The sequence below is a fragment of the Microcaecilia unicolor genome, chromosome 3 (genome assembly GCF_901765095.1).
Source record: "Microcaecilia unicolor chromosome 3, aMicUni1.1, whole genome shotgun sequence".
Classification (NCBI taxonomy): Eukaryota; Metazoa; Chordata; class Amphibia; order Gymnophiona; family Siphonopidae; genus Microcaecilia; species Microcaecilia unicolor.
Genome location: NC_044033.1, coordinates 241,159,775 through 241,175,139, shown reverse-complemented (window position 1 = coordinate 241,175,139; position 15,365 = coordinate 241,159,775). Strand labels below are relative to the sequence as shown.

The following is a 15,365-nucleotide window of genomic DNA, read 5'->3' as shown; positions in this document are numbered from 1 at the left end:
AGGTGAAGAGGGCAGGGACTAGGGTTTCCAGGTGATGTCAGACCTTGGCTTGCATCTGATTGGGCGTGAACTTCTACTCCCAACTCAGCTATTTTTGGGACAAGATGTTCAGGCCCAATTAGCTGCAAGCCGTGTTTGACGTTGCTTGGAAAGCCTGTAGAGGGGGAGAAGCAGAGGGAAGGAAAATACTTTTTTTTACAAAACTACTTTCCAAATTTGCACTTTGTTACTAAGCACAAAAGTACAGCTTAACTGTAACTCATTACAAGTAAAAGTACTGCCAATTGTACTTTAGTACTGTAACAAGTACTTTGTTACTACCCATCTCTGACTACCTAAGGACCCTGTTTACTAAGTTGCGTTAGCGTTTTTAATGTACCTGTAAATTTAAGGCACATTAAACACTAATGCACCCATAGTGCTGCTTAGTAAACATAGGCGTTAATGCACCTGCAATTAGCGTGCGCACTAACCATGTAGGCGCCTATAGGGATATTGTAGGTGTGTACACTGTTAACGTGCGTACATGGTTAACACGTGTTAAAAATGCTAATACGCCTATAATGTGGCTTAGCAAACAGGGCCCTACTTGTTTTTGAATATTGGGCTGATAGTGTTTTGAAAATAGGGAGCTGCAATTGTGGAGGAGTGACCTGGTGGTTAGAACACTGGTCTTACAATCCAGAGGTAGCCAGTTCAAATCCCACTGCTGCTCCTTGTTATGTTGGGCAAGTCACTTAACCCTCCATTGCCTCAAGTATCAACTCAGATTGTGAGTCCTCCAGGGAGAGGAAAATACTCAGTGTACCTGCATGTAACTCACCTTGATCTACTACTGAAAAAGTTATGAGCAAAATCCAAATAAATAGGAGATAAGACATTTTCCCAGAAAGGCAAAAAGAACAGGGAAGGAGTCTAGAGATACTTATTTGTCATCTCTAATACTTTTTAAGCTTTTTCTTCTGAACATAACATTTGTCCACGAAATAAAATTACCTTCCATGGCAAATAACCCCCAAATCTCTGACTTGCTCCACTCCATGTGATGTTGTTTCCAAAGTCAGACATAACCATGTCATGCAATGCATGTGCCAGAGCATAAACAGCATTGTATATATTATAGCTTTTCCCAAAATATCTGGTGACACAGTGTGGCAAGGAATTCAATGTTTCATTAATACTGCAAGATTTTTTGATACTCTCAGGACACCTGCTGTCACACAGAGATTCCCACCATGATTTAATGTTGGGATCATGAGGAAGCAGGAGAGGATTCACTTCACGGACAAATTTTAAAAAGCTTGGAATATTCTTGTTCACTACTGTGAATGCCAAAAAATTTGACTTTCTATTAGTGTTTTGTATAAAGGCTGAGGGAATGAACAATTCATTTGTGGTGATCCAGACTTTCCCAGGTACCCTCAGAATATTTATTTTATGTAGTAAGTAGATTACTGTATCTTCATTACAGTAGAAGATGATCACATTTGCAGATGATGTGTAAATACTCTCATTAATGTTATCTTTCTTTTCTTCTGTCATAAATTTAGTGTGACTGAAGAGTTCTATAAATTCAATACAGCCACCATTCTGTTCAATCCCTCTCTTCAGGATCTGGACCGCCCTCAGGCTGCTGTCATCATCAGGTGCAATGATACCAACCCAGGTCCAGCCAAAATGCTTCAGTAACCTGACAATCCCAGCACAGAGGTTCAATTCATTGGGTACAGTCCGGTAGAAATAAGGAAACTTAACAGCATCACTCATTAAAAGATTTTGCGAGGAATAGCTGACCTGTTGAGACAAATAATTTATTCATTCCATCTTTGTTAAGATAGACTTTACATTTTAAATCACATTTTAGGAAGATGGTGAAGAACTGGGGCCCTGTTTACTAAGGTTCTCTGTAGGCATGCCAATGTTTTTAGCGCATGCTAAAATTTATTGCATGCTAACACTAGAGACACCCATAAGACTATATGGGTTTCTCTAGCATTAGCGCATGCTAAATATGCTAGCACATCTTAGGGCCCTAAAATTGTAAACATTTTTAAGAATATGGTGGAAGGTGATTTAAGTTGTATAGAATTAAGCGATGGGTTTTTTTTAGGGCCATTTGGGATGAGCAGGGTTGAAAGGTGTTTTAGTGAGGGGAATGTTTTACTTTGTATTTTATTTTAATAAAATCTGCCTTGTTGTTTGACTTACAGAAAGTAGAATATCAAATATCTGTAAAAAAAAAAAAATTAAGGGCCCTGTTTACTAAGCCACGCTAATGCTAGGGACACCAATAGGAATATGTCTTAACCCTAGTGAGAAGACTTTGGTCATGGGGGTTTTCCTCCTGCAGCATTTTGAAACAGGAATGATTTTGACAAGAAAAAATAATGCATCAAAATATTTCTCACAATATTTTCAGGGTACAGGAAAATTTGCCTAAAGGTTTTAATTTGCACTATTTTCCTTCCTAGCATGTCCTGATGTGAAATTTACCCAGTCAGTTTTGGGATAATTGAAATATCCCATTATTACTGTGTAGCCAAATTTGTTAGTGACCATAAATTCCTGTTAACATTTCTTCAATCTAATGACATCCTAGTCTTTTGACTAGCTCCCTTTTTCAAATTGTGGTCTAAAAAGGGTAAAAAAAAACCCTTACGGGAGAAACTACACTGGCTACCAGTCAAGGAACGCATCACTTTCAAAGTATGCACCTTAGTCCATAAAATCATTCACGGTGAAGCCCCTGCATACATGTCTGATTTAATAGACCTACCACCCAGAAACGCTAAAAGATCTTCCCGAACCTTCCTCAATCTCCATTTCCCTAAGTGCAAAGGAATAAAATACAAAGCATTGCATGGATCGACCTTCGCATACATGAGCACACAAATCTGGAATACACTACCACTCAATCTGAAAACGATCTATAAACTGACCGACTTCCGCAAACTACTGCTAGAATTGGCTTCCGCCACATTCACAGGATCAATAATTAAAACAAATACTGTATGGTCTCCAATTGCTTCCTATCTTGATTCCATTACAAATGAAACTACATAAATGATAACTACCTATCTTAAATTACTATTATAACTATAATTATATAATTCCTTGGCACACTATAATCCATTATATATCTCCATAATGCATCTTTATTTCTTTTGGTTAATGTTATGTACTATTTACATTGTACTAAAATCAATAAAAAAAATCTTGGAAAAAAAAAAAGAAAAAAAAATGAAAACCTATCTCTTTGAGAAAATCTACGGCAAGGATCAAAACACATGAAGTCCATACAAACTAATAGATACGCACCAAAACACTCTATCCTGAAGTCTCTTGTCCCGTATCCTCACCACCCTTAAAACCCTACCCACAAATAAGAATGTTAGACCTTTATGTTCCCTCGATATTGTTTGTCCCCCTCTCAACTCACCACTGTTATCTTCTGATATCCTGTATTTACTCTGTCTTCTATAACTCATCATAATGTAATCCATAATCGTACTGTAACCAATTGTACTTCCATCATTCTCAAAGTATTGTAAGCCACACTGAGCCCGCAAATAGGTGGGAAAATGTGGGATACAAATGCAAATAAATAAATAAAAATAAAATAAATGAAGAGATTGATGCGACCTGAGTTATATGTAATAATCTTTTTTATTTATTCCTACTATATATTGCTGTAACAAGATTTGTTTTGATAACTTGTGAAATTATTTAAAATACATTTAAAAAGGCATTTCTTCAATCTGTTTATTCTGATCTGTTGGGTGGTAGTATACCCTCAAAGCTATACTATCTCATATCACACATGTAATTTCAACTTATAAATATTCTACAATGCTTTTTGTTACTTGCAGAATTTTATCTTATTTGACTGTAAGACATCTTTAATGTAGAACGCTGCCATCCATCAATTTGATCTACATATCATTGTGAGATAAGTTTCAATCTGATTTCACAGTGTCCCATTAGTTATTCTCCTTCTACAAGGATATGCTTTTAACTTTTGCTTGTCCTTCTGTCAGTTATCTGTTTCTCCTGTTTCTAAACTCTCTTGGCTTTCATCATTATCTCCTCTCCCTCATGTCCTTTTGCTCTCTAAGTTTTTCCTATATTTCCTTCTACTTTCTCCTACCCTTTTAGAACAGCTCTATCATCCCTAACTTTTAGCAATTCCTAAGCCCTCCTTTCTTCTTGCCTGTGATTCCATTCCTTATTACTAAAATAGCAGATGATTATGTTGTCATACTTTTGAAATTGTTCAGTCATATGTAACTAGATTAACTCAAGTATACTACCACATTACCGCATGCTAATGACAACATGCTTTAATTGTAACCAGGTCTCATTGGGGCTCATTTTCAAAGTGCTATGGAACTTTGTAAGTCTAAGTGCTTTGAAAAATTGTATACTATTCTGCAAGATGTTCACACCTTGGAAAAAAACAGAGAAAGGCTACCTCTTTGTAAATTTAAAATGGTTTCCTTATCTAATTATTCCATAATTATGTTAACTTGCATATCTTTTTAGAAAATTAGTTATATTTGTCTTGTAGAGGAGTAACATATTCTAAAACAGAGCTTCTCAACTCAGGGCACACCTGGTACTATCAGGTTTTCAGGATATCAACAATGAATACACATTAGATAGATTTGCATGCACTTCCTCCTTGGTATTCATATCTATCTCTTGCATATTCATTGTGGATGTCCTGAAACCCCAATGGGACTAGGGCTGCTCGGAGGACTGGGTTGAGAAGCTCTCCTCTAAAAATGGAAAGATAGTTGAAAGTGAAGCATTGAAGCTTGTACCTGTGGGAAGTGGTATAAACTGAATACATTGGACATCTGTAATGATATCCCAGATGGAAGGCCTTCAATAATAGCAGTCAGTAGGCCAGTTGTTTCACATCTGTAATTAGGGAAGCCATTGCCATAAGATATATCAATTGCATCTAAAGATATTAAAAATGGGTGGTTGAGAGTCTCATCGAGGTTGAATCCCAGGGTGATGTTGGGCAAGAGTTCAGTATTGTTGTTGATCTCCTCCACAGCAGAAATAAATGCCAAGTAATTATAGTAATTTTTTGAGAACACTCTGCAATGGCATTCAAAATTAAAATCAAATTAATATCTAAGTGCAAAAACTCTGGAGTCAAGAGGACATGGCAATTTTTGAATGGGAATAGTCAGCTAAGGATGGTCAAAGTCAGCTAAATCAAATCAGCAAAGTTGGTTCAGGGCAGATGTTTTATCCTGCCTAGAAAATGCTAAAGCATTAGGCAGAGAGAAACCTTCCGTCCTCATTTTTCCCATCTTCTTTCTGCTGTAAAGAAATAATTCTACCAAAGTGAAAAGTGGGGGAGAATGTTACCCATCCTTTACCGGCATGAATACCCAGCACATGTGAAAACCTGTGTAGCCAAGCTAGAAGGACACAAGCTTATGATGGTCAGACCAAAACTAAGGGATCCTTTTACTAAGATGTGCTAATGGATTTAGTGTGCGCTAAATGATATGAAACCCATTATATTCCCATGGGCATCTTATCATTTAGTGTTCGCTAATCATTAGCGCACACTAAGGGCCCCTTTTACTAAGCCACGTAGGTGCCTACTTGCGCCCAACATGTGCCAAATTGGAGTTACCGCTCGACTACCGCATGGCGTTTGTGGTAATTTCATTTTTGGCGCACGTCCGATGCGCGTGTCTGAAAAAATATTTTGTATTTTCTGGTGCACGTAGCGGACGCACGCCAAGTGGCATCTGATGCACGTAGGTCATTATCGCCCAAATTCTTTACCGCTAGGTCTATGGCTGGCAGTAAGGTCTCAGACCAAAAATGGACGCATGGCAATCTTGATTTTGCCGCACGTCCATTTTCAGCAAAAAAGGCATTTTTTGTAGGTGCGCTGAAAAGTAATTCTGTGCATGCCCAAAACACGCATCTACACTACCGTAGGCCATTTTTCAGCGCACCTTTGTAAAAGGTCCCCTTAATCTGTTAGCACACCTTAGTAAAAGGACCCCTAAATATCAAGCTTGAAGGACTGCAAATCTGCAGGGCTTTCTTAGAGTAAGTAACTGGTACACCCATCCCCATTTCACACTTGATGGTGGATGGTTATTTTTCTACTTCTCTATTATTTTGCAGAAGAAAGGGGGTAATGGTGGAGCTTCCCTATGGATGTATTTCAGCACCCTTCATTCAACCATCTGACAGGATATAATTATCTTTCTAAACAGGTAAATATAAATAAACTAGATATTCAATAGTACTCTCTCTTGCTATAGTTAACTCTTATGCTTTATTGGACATCCAGGTGCCACTTAACTGGTTAAAGGGCCCTTTTACTAAGCTACGGTAAGGACTAAAGCATGCTTGCTGCAGCTTAAAAATGCCCACGGTGGGTTGTACTGAAGCATCCTGTGGCAGGTTTGGCATGTACACGTGCTAACAACTGTTAGGACTAAAAAAAACCCCTTCTGATCTCATCAAAATAACACAGAGATTGTTTTACCTCAATAAAACTGTTATATACTATAACAATCAAATTATAATTATAAATTAGGAAAGATGTTCAGTGAAAATATGCTAGGTCTGCAGAGTTTAAAGCAAAATACCAACATCATCGCACCATGAGCTCTTGATATCATAAATTCAGTGCTGGATGACATAAAAGTCACTTATCTGTTGAATTCTTCTCCTCATGGTGATGTTTAATCCCTTAAAAATATATATCTCTGAAGAATCAATTTGCTCCACTATCAGGCTTATTTTCGAAAGAGAAGGACGCCCATCTTTTAACACAAATCACAAGATGGGTGTCCTTCTCACAGGTCCGCCCAAATCAGCATAATCAAAAGCCAATTTTGGGTGTCCTCAACTGCTTTCCATCGCATGGACGACCAAAGTTCACGGGGGCATGTCGGAGGCGTAGCAAAGGCGGGACTGGAGTATGCCTAACACATGGGTATCCTCGACCAAAAGTGGAAAAAGAAGGGTGTCTCTGATGAACACTTGGATGACTTTACCTGGTCCTTTTTTCCTTATGACCAAGCCACAAACATGTGCCCTAAATGGCCAGATGACCACTAGAGGGAATCGGGGATGACCTCCCCTTACTCCCCCAGTGGTCACTAACCCCATCCCTCCCTGAAAAACATTTTTTAAATATTTTTTCCAGCCTCTATGCCAGCCTCAAATATCACACCCAGGGTCGCTTTACTCATACTACCCCTCTCCTCAAGTCGCTTCACTGGCTCCCTATCCGTTTTTGCATCCTGTTCAAACTTCTTCTACTAACCTATAAATGTACTCACTCTACTGCTCCCCAGTATCTCTCCACACTCGTCCTTCCCTACACCCCTTCCCGTGCACTCCGCTCCATGGATAAATCCTTCTTATCTGTTTGCTTCTCCACTACTGCCAACTCCAGACTTCGCGCCTTCTGTCTCGCTGCACTCTATGCCTGGAATAAACTTCATGAGCCCACGTCTTGCCCCATCCTTGGCCACCTTTAAATCTAGACTAAAAGCCCACCTCTTTAACATTGCTTTTGACTCGTAACCACTTGTAACCACTCGCCTCCACCTACCCTCCTCCCTTCCTGTACATATTAATTGATTTGATTTGCTCACTTTATTTTTTGTCTATTAGATTGTAAGCTCTTTGAGCAGGGACTGTCTTTCTTCTATGTTTGTGCAGCACTGCGTACGCCTTGTAGTGCTATAGAAATGCTAAATAGTAGTAGTAGTAGCAGTATGCAGGTCCCTGGAGCAGTTTTAGTGGGTGCAGTGCACTTTAGGCAGGTGGACCCAGGCCCATCCCCCCCTACCTGTTACACTTGTGGTGGTAAATGTGAGCCCTTCAAACCCCCCCAGAAACCCACTGAACCCACATATAGGTGCCCCCCTTCACCCCTTAGGGCTATGGTAGTGGTGTACAGTTGTGGGCAGTGGGTTTTGGGGGGGGGGGGGTTGGGGGGCTCAGCACACAAGGTAAGGGAGCTATGCACCTGGAAGCAATTTCTGAAGTCCACTGTAGTGGATTTGGTTGTTTCTGAGATGGGCATCCTCGGTTTCCATTATCGCTGAAAATCGGGGACGACCATCTCTATGGATAACCTAAATTTCACGATTTGAGCGTCCCCGACCGTATTATCAAAACGAAGGATGGACGCCCATCTTGTTTCGATAATACAGGTTTTCCCGCCCCTTCGCAGGGACATCCTGCGAGGACATCCTCAGGAAAACTTGGGTGCCCCTTTTGATTGTGCCCTTCCACATGATCATAGAAAAACTACATCCACTCTAAATGGCAGTTACCATGAGTTCAATTTAATGTGCTTGGACATTCTTATCCTAGCAAAGCTATGAATAGTATTTAAATAATACAGCCTCCTGAAGATGTTATTCAGCAAAATGTGGACATAGTAGCGAGCTGGACTTGAGATTGAACTTGATATCCATCTAGAGTGGATGTAATTTTTCTATGGTCACATTTATTTATTTCATTTGGATTTATTATCCACCTTTATGAAGACATTCATCCAAGGCAGTGTACAGCATGTACAGTTTAACATAAAACTTACAATTTTGTTAAGAGCATAACAATTGTAAAATAGCCAAGAATAAACATAAATACAATAAATGAGGAAAACTTGAAAACAGTAACATCAGTAACATCTTTGCTGAATAACATCTTCAGGAGGCTGTATTATTTAAATACTATTCATAGCTTTGCTAGGATAAGAATGTCCAAGCACATTAAATTGAACTCATGGTAACTGCCATTTACTTTACTTTATTTTTTGTCTATTAGATTGTAAGCTCTTTGAGCAGGGACTGTCTTTCTTCTATGTTTGTGCAGCGCTGCGTACGCCTTGTAGTGATATAGAAATGCTAAATAGTAGTAGTAGTAGTGAATTGAAGCCTAGTAATAGAACTACCATGAAACAGTATTAAAAATAAGTGACAGAATAAAGCAGAACACATCAAAAGATAAAAACATAAAAAGAAGTGGTTTATTGAAACGATTATCCAACGTGGCCAAGTTTCGCCCTCGGGTGCGTCAGGGGTAAAAATAAGTGACAGAATAAGCAGAGCACATCAAAAGATAAAAAGATTAAAAGAAGTGGTTTATTGTTATTGGAACACACGAGAGGAACGCTGAGAACATTTTTACAAGCAGACACAAGTGACAAGAGCTTGAATAGAAGTGTGGTGTTACAATTTAACTAAAAGGAGTATACTTTGGTATTAATCCCTTTTAGTTTTTACCCCTGACGCAGCCGGAAGGCAAAACGTGGCAACGTTGTTTTTTTTATTTGTTGATATTTTCTGCTTTATTCTGTCACTTGTATTTGCACAGAACTATTAGTGCCTCTAGCTATTTTTTGTTACAGTATTAAAAATATACACAGGTAACTGCAGTGGAATTCAAATACAGAAGAACAAATGTACAAGCCGTAATGTGATCTATGAAAGTGTGATTAAATTTACAAATGTCTCTTAAAAGTTACATAATGATGACACTTACAATTTATTTCTTCCTCCTGTGAAATGCGGACGAGCATTTAAAGATGGGGTTGTCTTTGGATAAGAGCTTCCAACAAATATAATGCCCCCAATTATGAAATCTCCAAGTCTGTGGTATCTCTTTGATGAACGCAATCTTTGCTCTTTACACTGATGCCCAGTGGTCTTCCCTATAAGGTCACTGAACAATACCATTATCAGAAAACTGTGGCCAACCATCTTTCAGGTTGCTTCAGCCCGGGTCCAGAGAAAATGCTAATTTTACTTATAACCACTGATTCCTGAGCATGGCAGGAGATACTCTAACTGTTCTGGCTGCCCTGATTGGTCATATCTTTCAAATATGTTCCGAAAATATTCTCTGTTTTCCAAGTTTCTAAGAACTGCATGCAGATACCACTGTCACGGACATAAACAGATGTAATAAACTCTTTCTTCCTAGTTAAGTTCCGTCAGCTGTGATCTATATAGACACTGGCTCCTCACAAGGGTTTTCTCATGGGCTATCCTCTCCTTCACTGTATATTTAATATTAATTATAAGTTAGCATTGTATTAATTAATCTTTTTAAAAGCTGAACTTTTTTTCCCTGCGAAAGGCACAAATAACAAGAGCAGAATAACTGCTGAAGAGTATAATTAGATTAATTCTTGAATCTGTGTATTTTATTGATAGCTTAGAGAAAATAAACCAGTTTTAGCTGCAACTTTGAATTATTTAGGGCCCCTTTTACCAAGCTGCGACAAAAGGGGGCCAGCGCTGGCATCGACACGTGTTTTACAGGTGTACCAAGGCCCCCTTTTACCGCAGCTGGTAAAAAAGAAGTATTGTCTTACTGCAGGAAATGGCCATGCAGCAAGTAAAGCACTTGCTGCGTGGAGATTTCGGGGAGGAGCCCTTACCGCCACCCATTGAGGTGGCGGTAAGGACTCCCACGTTAACCCGGCAGTAACCGGGCAGCACATAATAAAATTTTGTTGCGCCGGAAATGACGGCGCGCTAGGGGTAGGAAGTACCCCTGGACTGTTGCAGTAGCCCGGCAGTACTTCCTGTATAGCGAGCGGTAAGCCCGTGTTGGGCTTACCACCGCTAAGTAAAAGGAGCCCTTAATACTTTGCCATCTCTTCTATGAGCAGCATTATTAAAAGCCTCTGCTAGAATGAGGATAATGTGGTTTATGGCTGGTTTCATCCAAATCATGATCTGAAGTTACAGTGAAAATGGTTTAGAAGAGACATTAGAAGATAGGGTTTTTTTTGGCATTTTTACAGAGAATACATTAGGAGTCTGATATTCAAAGGAGTTGTAGTTAACCAGATAGAATTGGCTCGTACCTAATTAACTCACACTGATCAGGTCTTGATATTCAGCAACACTTAGGGGCCCTTTTACTAAGTGAGGGTAAGTCCAGAACGGGAGCCTGGCGGTAGTGCCTACCCCTAACGTCTGCCATTTCCAGTGCTACAAAAATACATCCTATGTTTATAACACCAGAAGTTAGCCAGAGGTCATCAGGCAGCGCCGTTTGCTGCTCAGTTACTGCCAGGTTAGCATGGGAGCCCTTACCGCCATCTCAATGGGTGGAGGTAAGGGCTCCCCCCCCCCCCCCCGAAATGGCTGCACGGTAAGTGTTTCACTGACCACACAGCCAATTCTTTTTCTTCAAAAAAAGACAGAATTTTACCTGCTGCGATAAAATGGTCCTCAGCTTGCATCAAAAAAAGCAGCTTAGTAAAAGGACCCCTTACTACTACTACTACTTAACATTTCTAAAGCGCTACTAGGGTTACGCAGCGCTGTACAATTTAACATAGAGGGACGGTCCCTGCTCAAGGAACTTACAATCTAAGAGACAAGTGAACGGACCGTCCGATAGGGGCGGTCAAACTGGCTAAAACCACTGAACATTTGCTCATCTGCTTTGGCACTATGGGCCAAATTCAGTAAATGGTGCCACGTAGATTCTGGAAAGATCTATGCAAAACTATAAAGGGTGCTCCCTGCTAAGTGCCCTTTATAGAATATCACCTATTTATGTACCTCATTTTTGACATGAGGATTTATGCCTGCTGAAACCTGGTGTAAATCTTGTTGCACATCCCCTGAATTCTACAGCATCGGGCCTAAATTTTGGGAACACACCTGACCTACCCATTCCCCTCCCATGGCCTCATCCCCTTTTGGGTTGCTCACAAGACACTTTAGATGTGTAGAATTATAGAATACCACTTAGGCAGATGTGTGTAAGTCCATTAATGCTAATTAATATCAGTAATTGTTAACAGCTCGTTAACGAATTAATTTGCACATGCATCTGCCTAGTGCACACAAATTTGAATGTGCTTTTCAGAATCTAGGGGAATGTGGTTAGTGCCAGGGCACTTTAAGGATGGAATCTAAGTGGAGCTGGGAGTTACCCAATTAGCAGTACTTTCATTCCACTAAGGGACAGATTCTATATATGGCACCAAAAAAACTGACATGAAGAAAATGTGCTTAGCGCTGTTCTATAGACCTCTCCTAAATTTAGACGCAGTTCAAAGAATATGCATAGCGGCCTTCCCCATGACTAAAATGTAGGCACAGACATTTATGTCAATTAACCTGATGTAAATGTCCAAGTCTTATTTAGATATTGATCGGGCATATTCTGTAACAGTGCACATACATTTCAGGAATGCCAATACCCCTTCCATGGCCATTTCCCTTTTTGTGATCCACACATTAGGATTTTTGTGCACCTCTTTAAAGAATACATTTAGACAGTTGTGCACGTCAATTCTAATTAGTGCTGACTAGTGCTAATAATTAGTGGCCAATTATCGAAGTTAAACAATTAAGTTGCCCTTGCAAACTTTAATCTCCATATATAGTATCCAGGGGTAACTGGGTAAATATCCAGATAAAATTAGGACAACCTGTTCTAACTTTATCCAGGTTAATATAAGTTTGAATATCACCAGTACTTGGATAAATGCCAACAGCCACCCAATCTGCAAATATTCAGCGTAGTATCAAGGGATGGTCTGGTGATGAATATTCAAGTATAAAGGGCTATCAGTAGACAGCATCTTAAAACATATTGCCTGGTAATGATTAATATGGTTCACTTTGTAGTCAACTGTGTATATAAATCAGGACTGAAATGTGGGACTGCTTGCTGTATAACTCTTGACAGGACATCTGTTGTTTAAGAAGAGAAGGGCTAGGAAAAGTTCCAGGAGGCACTAAATAAGTTATCTGACTACTTTTAATATTTGAACAGTACCAATTTATAAAATCTTCCTCCTCCCTGCTTTTTCTTCTTTTTGTGGTCTAAGAAAGTGATTGATTGTAGATAAATATATTTTTCTTAATCTTATTTCTTTTTGTTTTCCTTGTATTTTATTGTATTAGATTACAGTCATCTCTGTATTACTGTTTGCAAGTGACCCTTGTAAAAAGAAAGATTATAAATAAACATAAATATATAACACAAGAATCCACCGTAACTTCTCAAAGTGTGGTAAAAAGCAAGGTTTTACTGCATCTTGGGTAGCAAGGGAATCACCAGACTAAGGTATCTCTGTACCACAGGATAGTGACTCCCATAGTAATGAACTAACATTAATGCCAAGTTAAGGCCTGATGCTCATGAGAGGCATATTAAAGGGGCCATGGTGCTATCTCTCCCCAATAAAAGGCCCCAGATTGAATCCCCCAATCAAAGCTCCCCAATGAACCCCACAACCCTTGATCAAAGCTCCCCAATGAGACCCACCCCATCATGAACCCCCCCATGAGACCCCCCATACTTGAACAAAGCCTCCCAATGAGAACCCTACTTCCAGATTATAGCCCCTCTTCCAAGTGAAACCCCACCCTCAATACCCATATAAGGAAACAGTAGTGTCCCAAAATTACTGCTAAGGGTTCCATTTTGAGTGATTGTGCCAGCTAGGGCAGGAGAAACTGGGGATCATTCCCGCCCAAGATCTCACTAGACCACCAGTTAAGGGCTGGTAGATCCCTGGGGTTTGATAGGGTCCTTTAGTAGCGGCATCATCATTCCAGTGGTAGCCTCAGGATAGTAATGTTTCCTTAAATGGGATTTGGGGGTTGGGGTATCATTGAAGGGAGGGAACTTTGGTTAAGTTATCAGGGTTTCATGTGGGGCTTTGATCAGAGGCTGGAAGTCTCATCGGGAGAAATTGAATTGGGGTTGGAGGCTCATTGGAGGAGGATTTATCAGTGTGGGGCTTTTAATCTGGGGGGGCCTTGATTGGGAGGTGATCAGGTGGGGGATGTGATTGGGAAGGTGTGGATGCTACTTGGGGAGTGGGGGGATATCACCATAGCCCCTTTAGGATGCAGCCCAGGAGCATCGGACCTTGCAGTGAGGCCAGATGCTCCAGGGACAGTAAAATAACCCAAGCTTTTTGCTGGAGTAATTTTTTTCACTCAGGGCCACCGAGAGACTAAGTGGGCCCAAGGCAAGGCCGCGCCTGATCGTGCAGGATTGGCCGCCTTTTGCTGTTGCGCCTCCTCTTTCCAGCAGCCACCTATGCAGATCATTCTCTCCATCTGCTTAGACTTACTGCTGATGAGTGGACTATTTTATTTATTTAATTGTAGCATTTGTATCCCACATTTTCCCACCAATTTGCAGGCTCAATGTGGCTTACATTTGCCGTAATGGCGGTTGCCATTTCCGGGTAACAGAATTACAATGGTATTGCGTTACGGTGCATACATACATGGTAACATACATGGAACATAGTATTTATGGAACAGATCATGGTATATAGGTATAAGAGCCGCAGTCTCCCTCATACCTTGCTTCGGCTTGGTGCTCGATATCACGTGCTTTGCTTTTCTGCTTTACCTGACTTCTGGATTGACCCTTGGACTGAACTTGACTACCCGCTGTGTTGCCGCCTGCCTTGATCCTTGGACTGAACCTGACTACCCGCTGTGTTGCTGCCTGCCTAGACCCTTGGACTGAACTAGACTACCCGCTGTGTTGCTGCCAGCCCAGACCTTTGGACTATTCTCGACTCCCGCTGTGTTGCTGCCTGCCTAGACCCTTGGACTGTTCTCAACTACCACCAGCCAGGTCAGTGGCTGTCCAACCCCATCTGTATCCCGAAGTCCTGGTGGCCACCTGCACCTGGGGGCTCAACCCCCGGGAAACAATGGTCACTTCCCAGGTGAAGCTAGAAGTTGTCCAGCTGCTTGACCGAGTATGGCACTGCCCTTCCTCTACCATGCTCAGTCGTGGCACAAGGGCTCACTACCCGGGTCTTAACATACATAGAGAAGACCTACAGGGATGTTGTAGAGAAGTCCCACCTCCAGTCTGGTAGCTCCCGTGCTACCTTGGAGGACGGAGGTCTCCTAGAAGGAGAGCTTCTCCCTGGTGAAGTAGGAAGTACTCCTGTGAGGACTTGCCCACCAGGTAATATACTATCCTCTCGCACCGAGGATATGTCTCCAAGTGCTGCCCAGGAGGGAAGGGTTAGGACAGCTGTTGTTGGTGGTGATATGATCATTAGACATATAGATAGCTGGATGGCTGGTGGACGTGAGGATCGCCTGGTGACTTGCCTGCCTGGTGCGAAGGTGGCAGACCTCACACGTCACCTAGATAGGATTTTAGATAGTGCTGGGGAGGAGTCAGCTGTCTTGGTACATGTGGGTACCAATGACATAGGAAAATGTGGGAGAGAGGTTCTGGAAGCCAAGTTTAGGCTCTTAGGTAGAAAGTTCAAATCCAGAATCTATAGGGTAGCATTTTCTGAAGTGCTACCCACTCCACGCACAGGGACCAGGAGA

General features: G+C 41.0%; 1 protein-coding gene across 1 annotated transcript in view; it reads right to left on the bottom strand.

Annotated features, from left to right (window-relative positions):
• The window catches only part of LOC115464508 (vomeronasal type-2 receptor 26-like), a 32,892-nt gene extending 31,104 nt beyond the window's left edge, over window positions 1–1,788 (bottom strand). Inside the window, exon 1 of the mRNA XM_030194874.1 lies at window positions 997–1,788. Coding sequence (XP_030050734.1) covers window positions 997–1,767 — 771 coding nt within the window. The 5' untranslated portion in view covers window positions 1,768–1,788. The remainder of the gene's footprint in view (window positions 1–996) is intronic.
• Window positions 1,789–15,365: the final 13,577 nt, after the last annotated feature.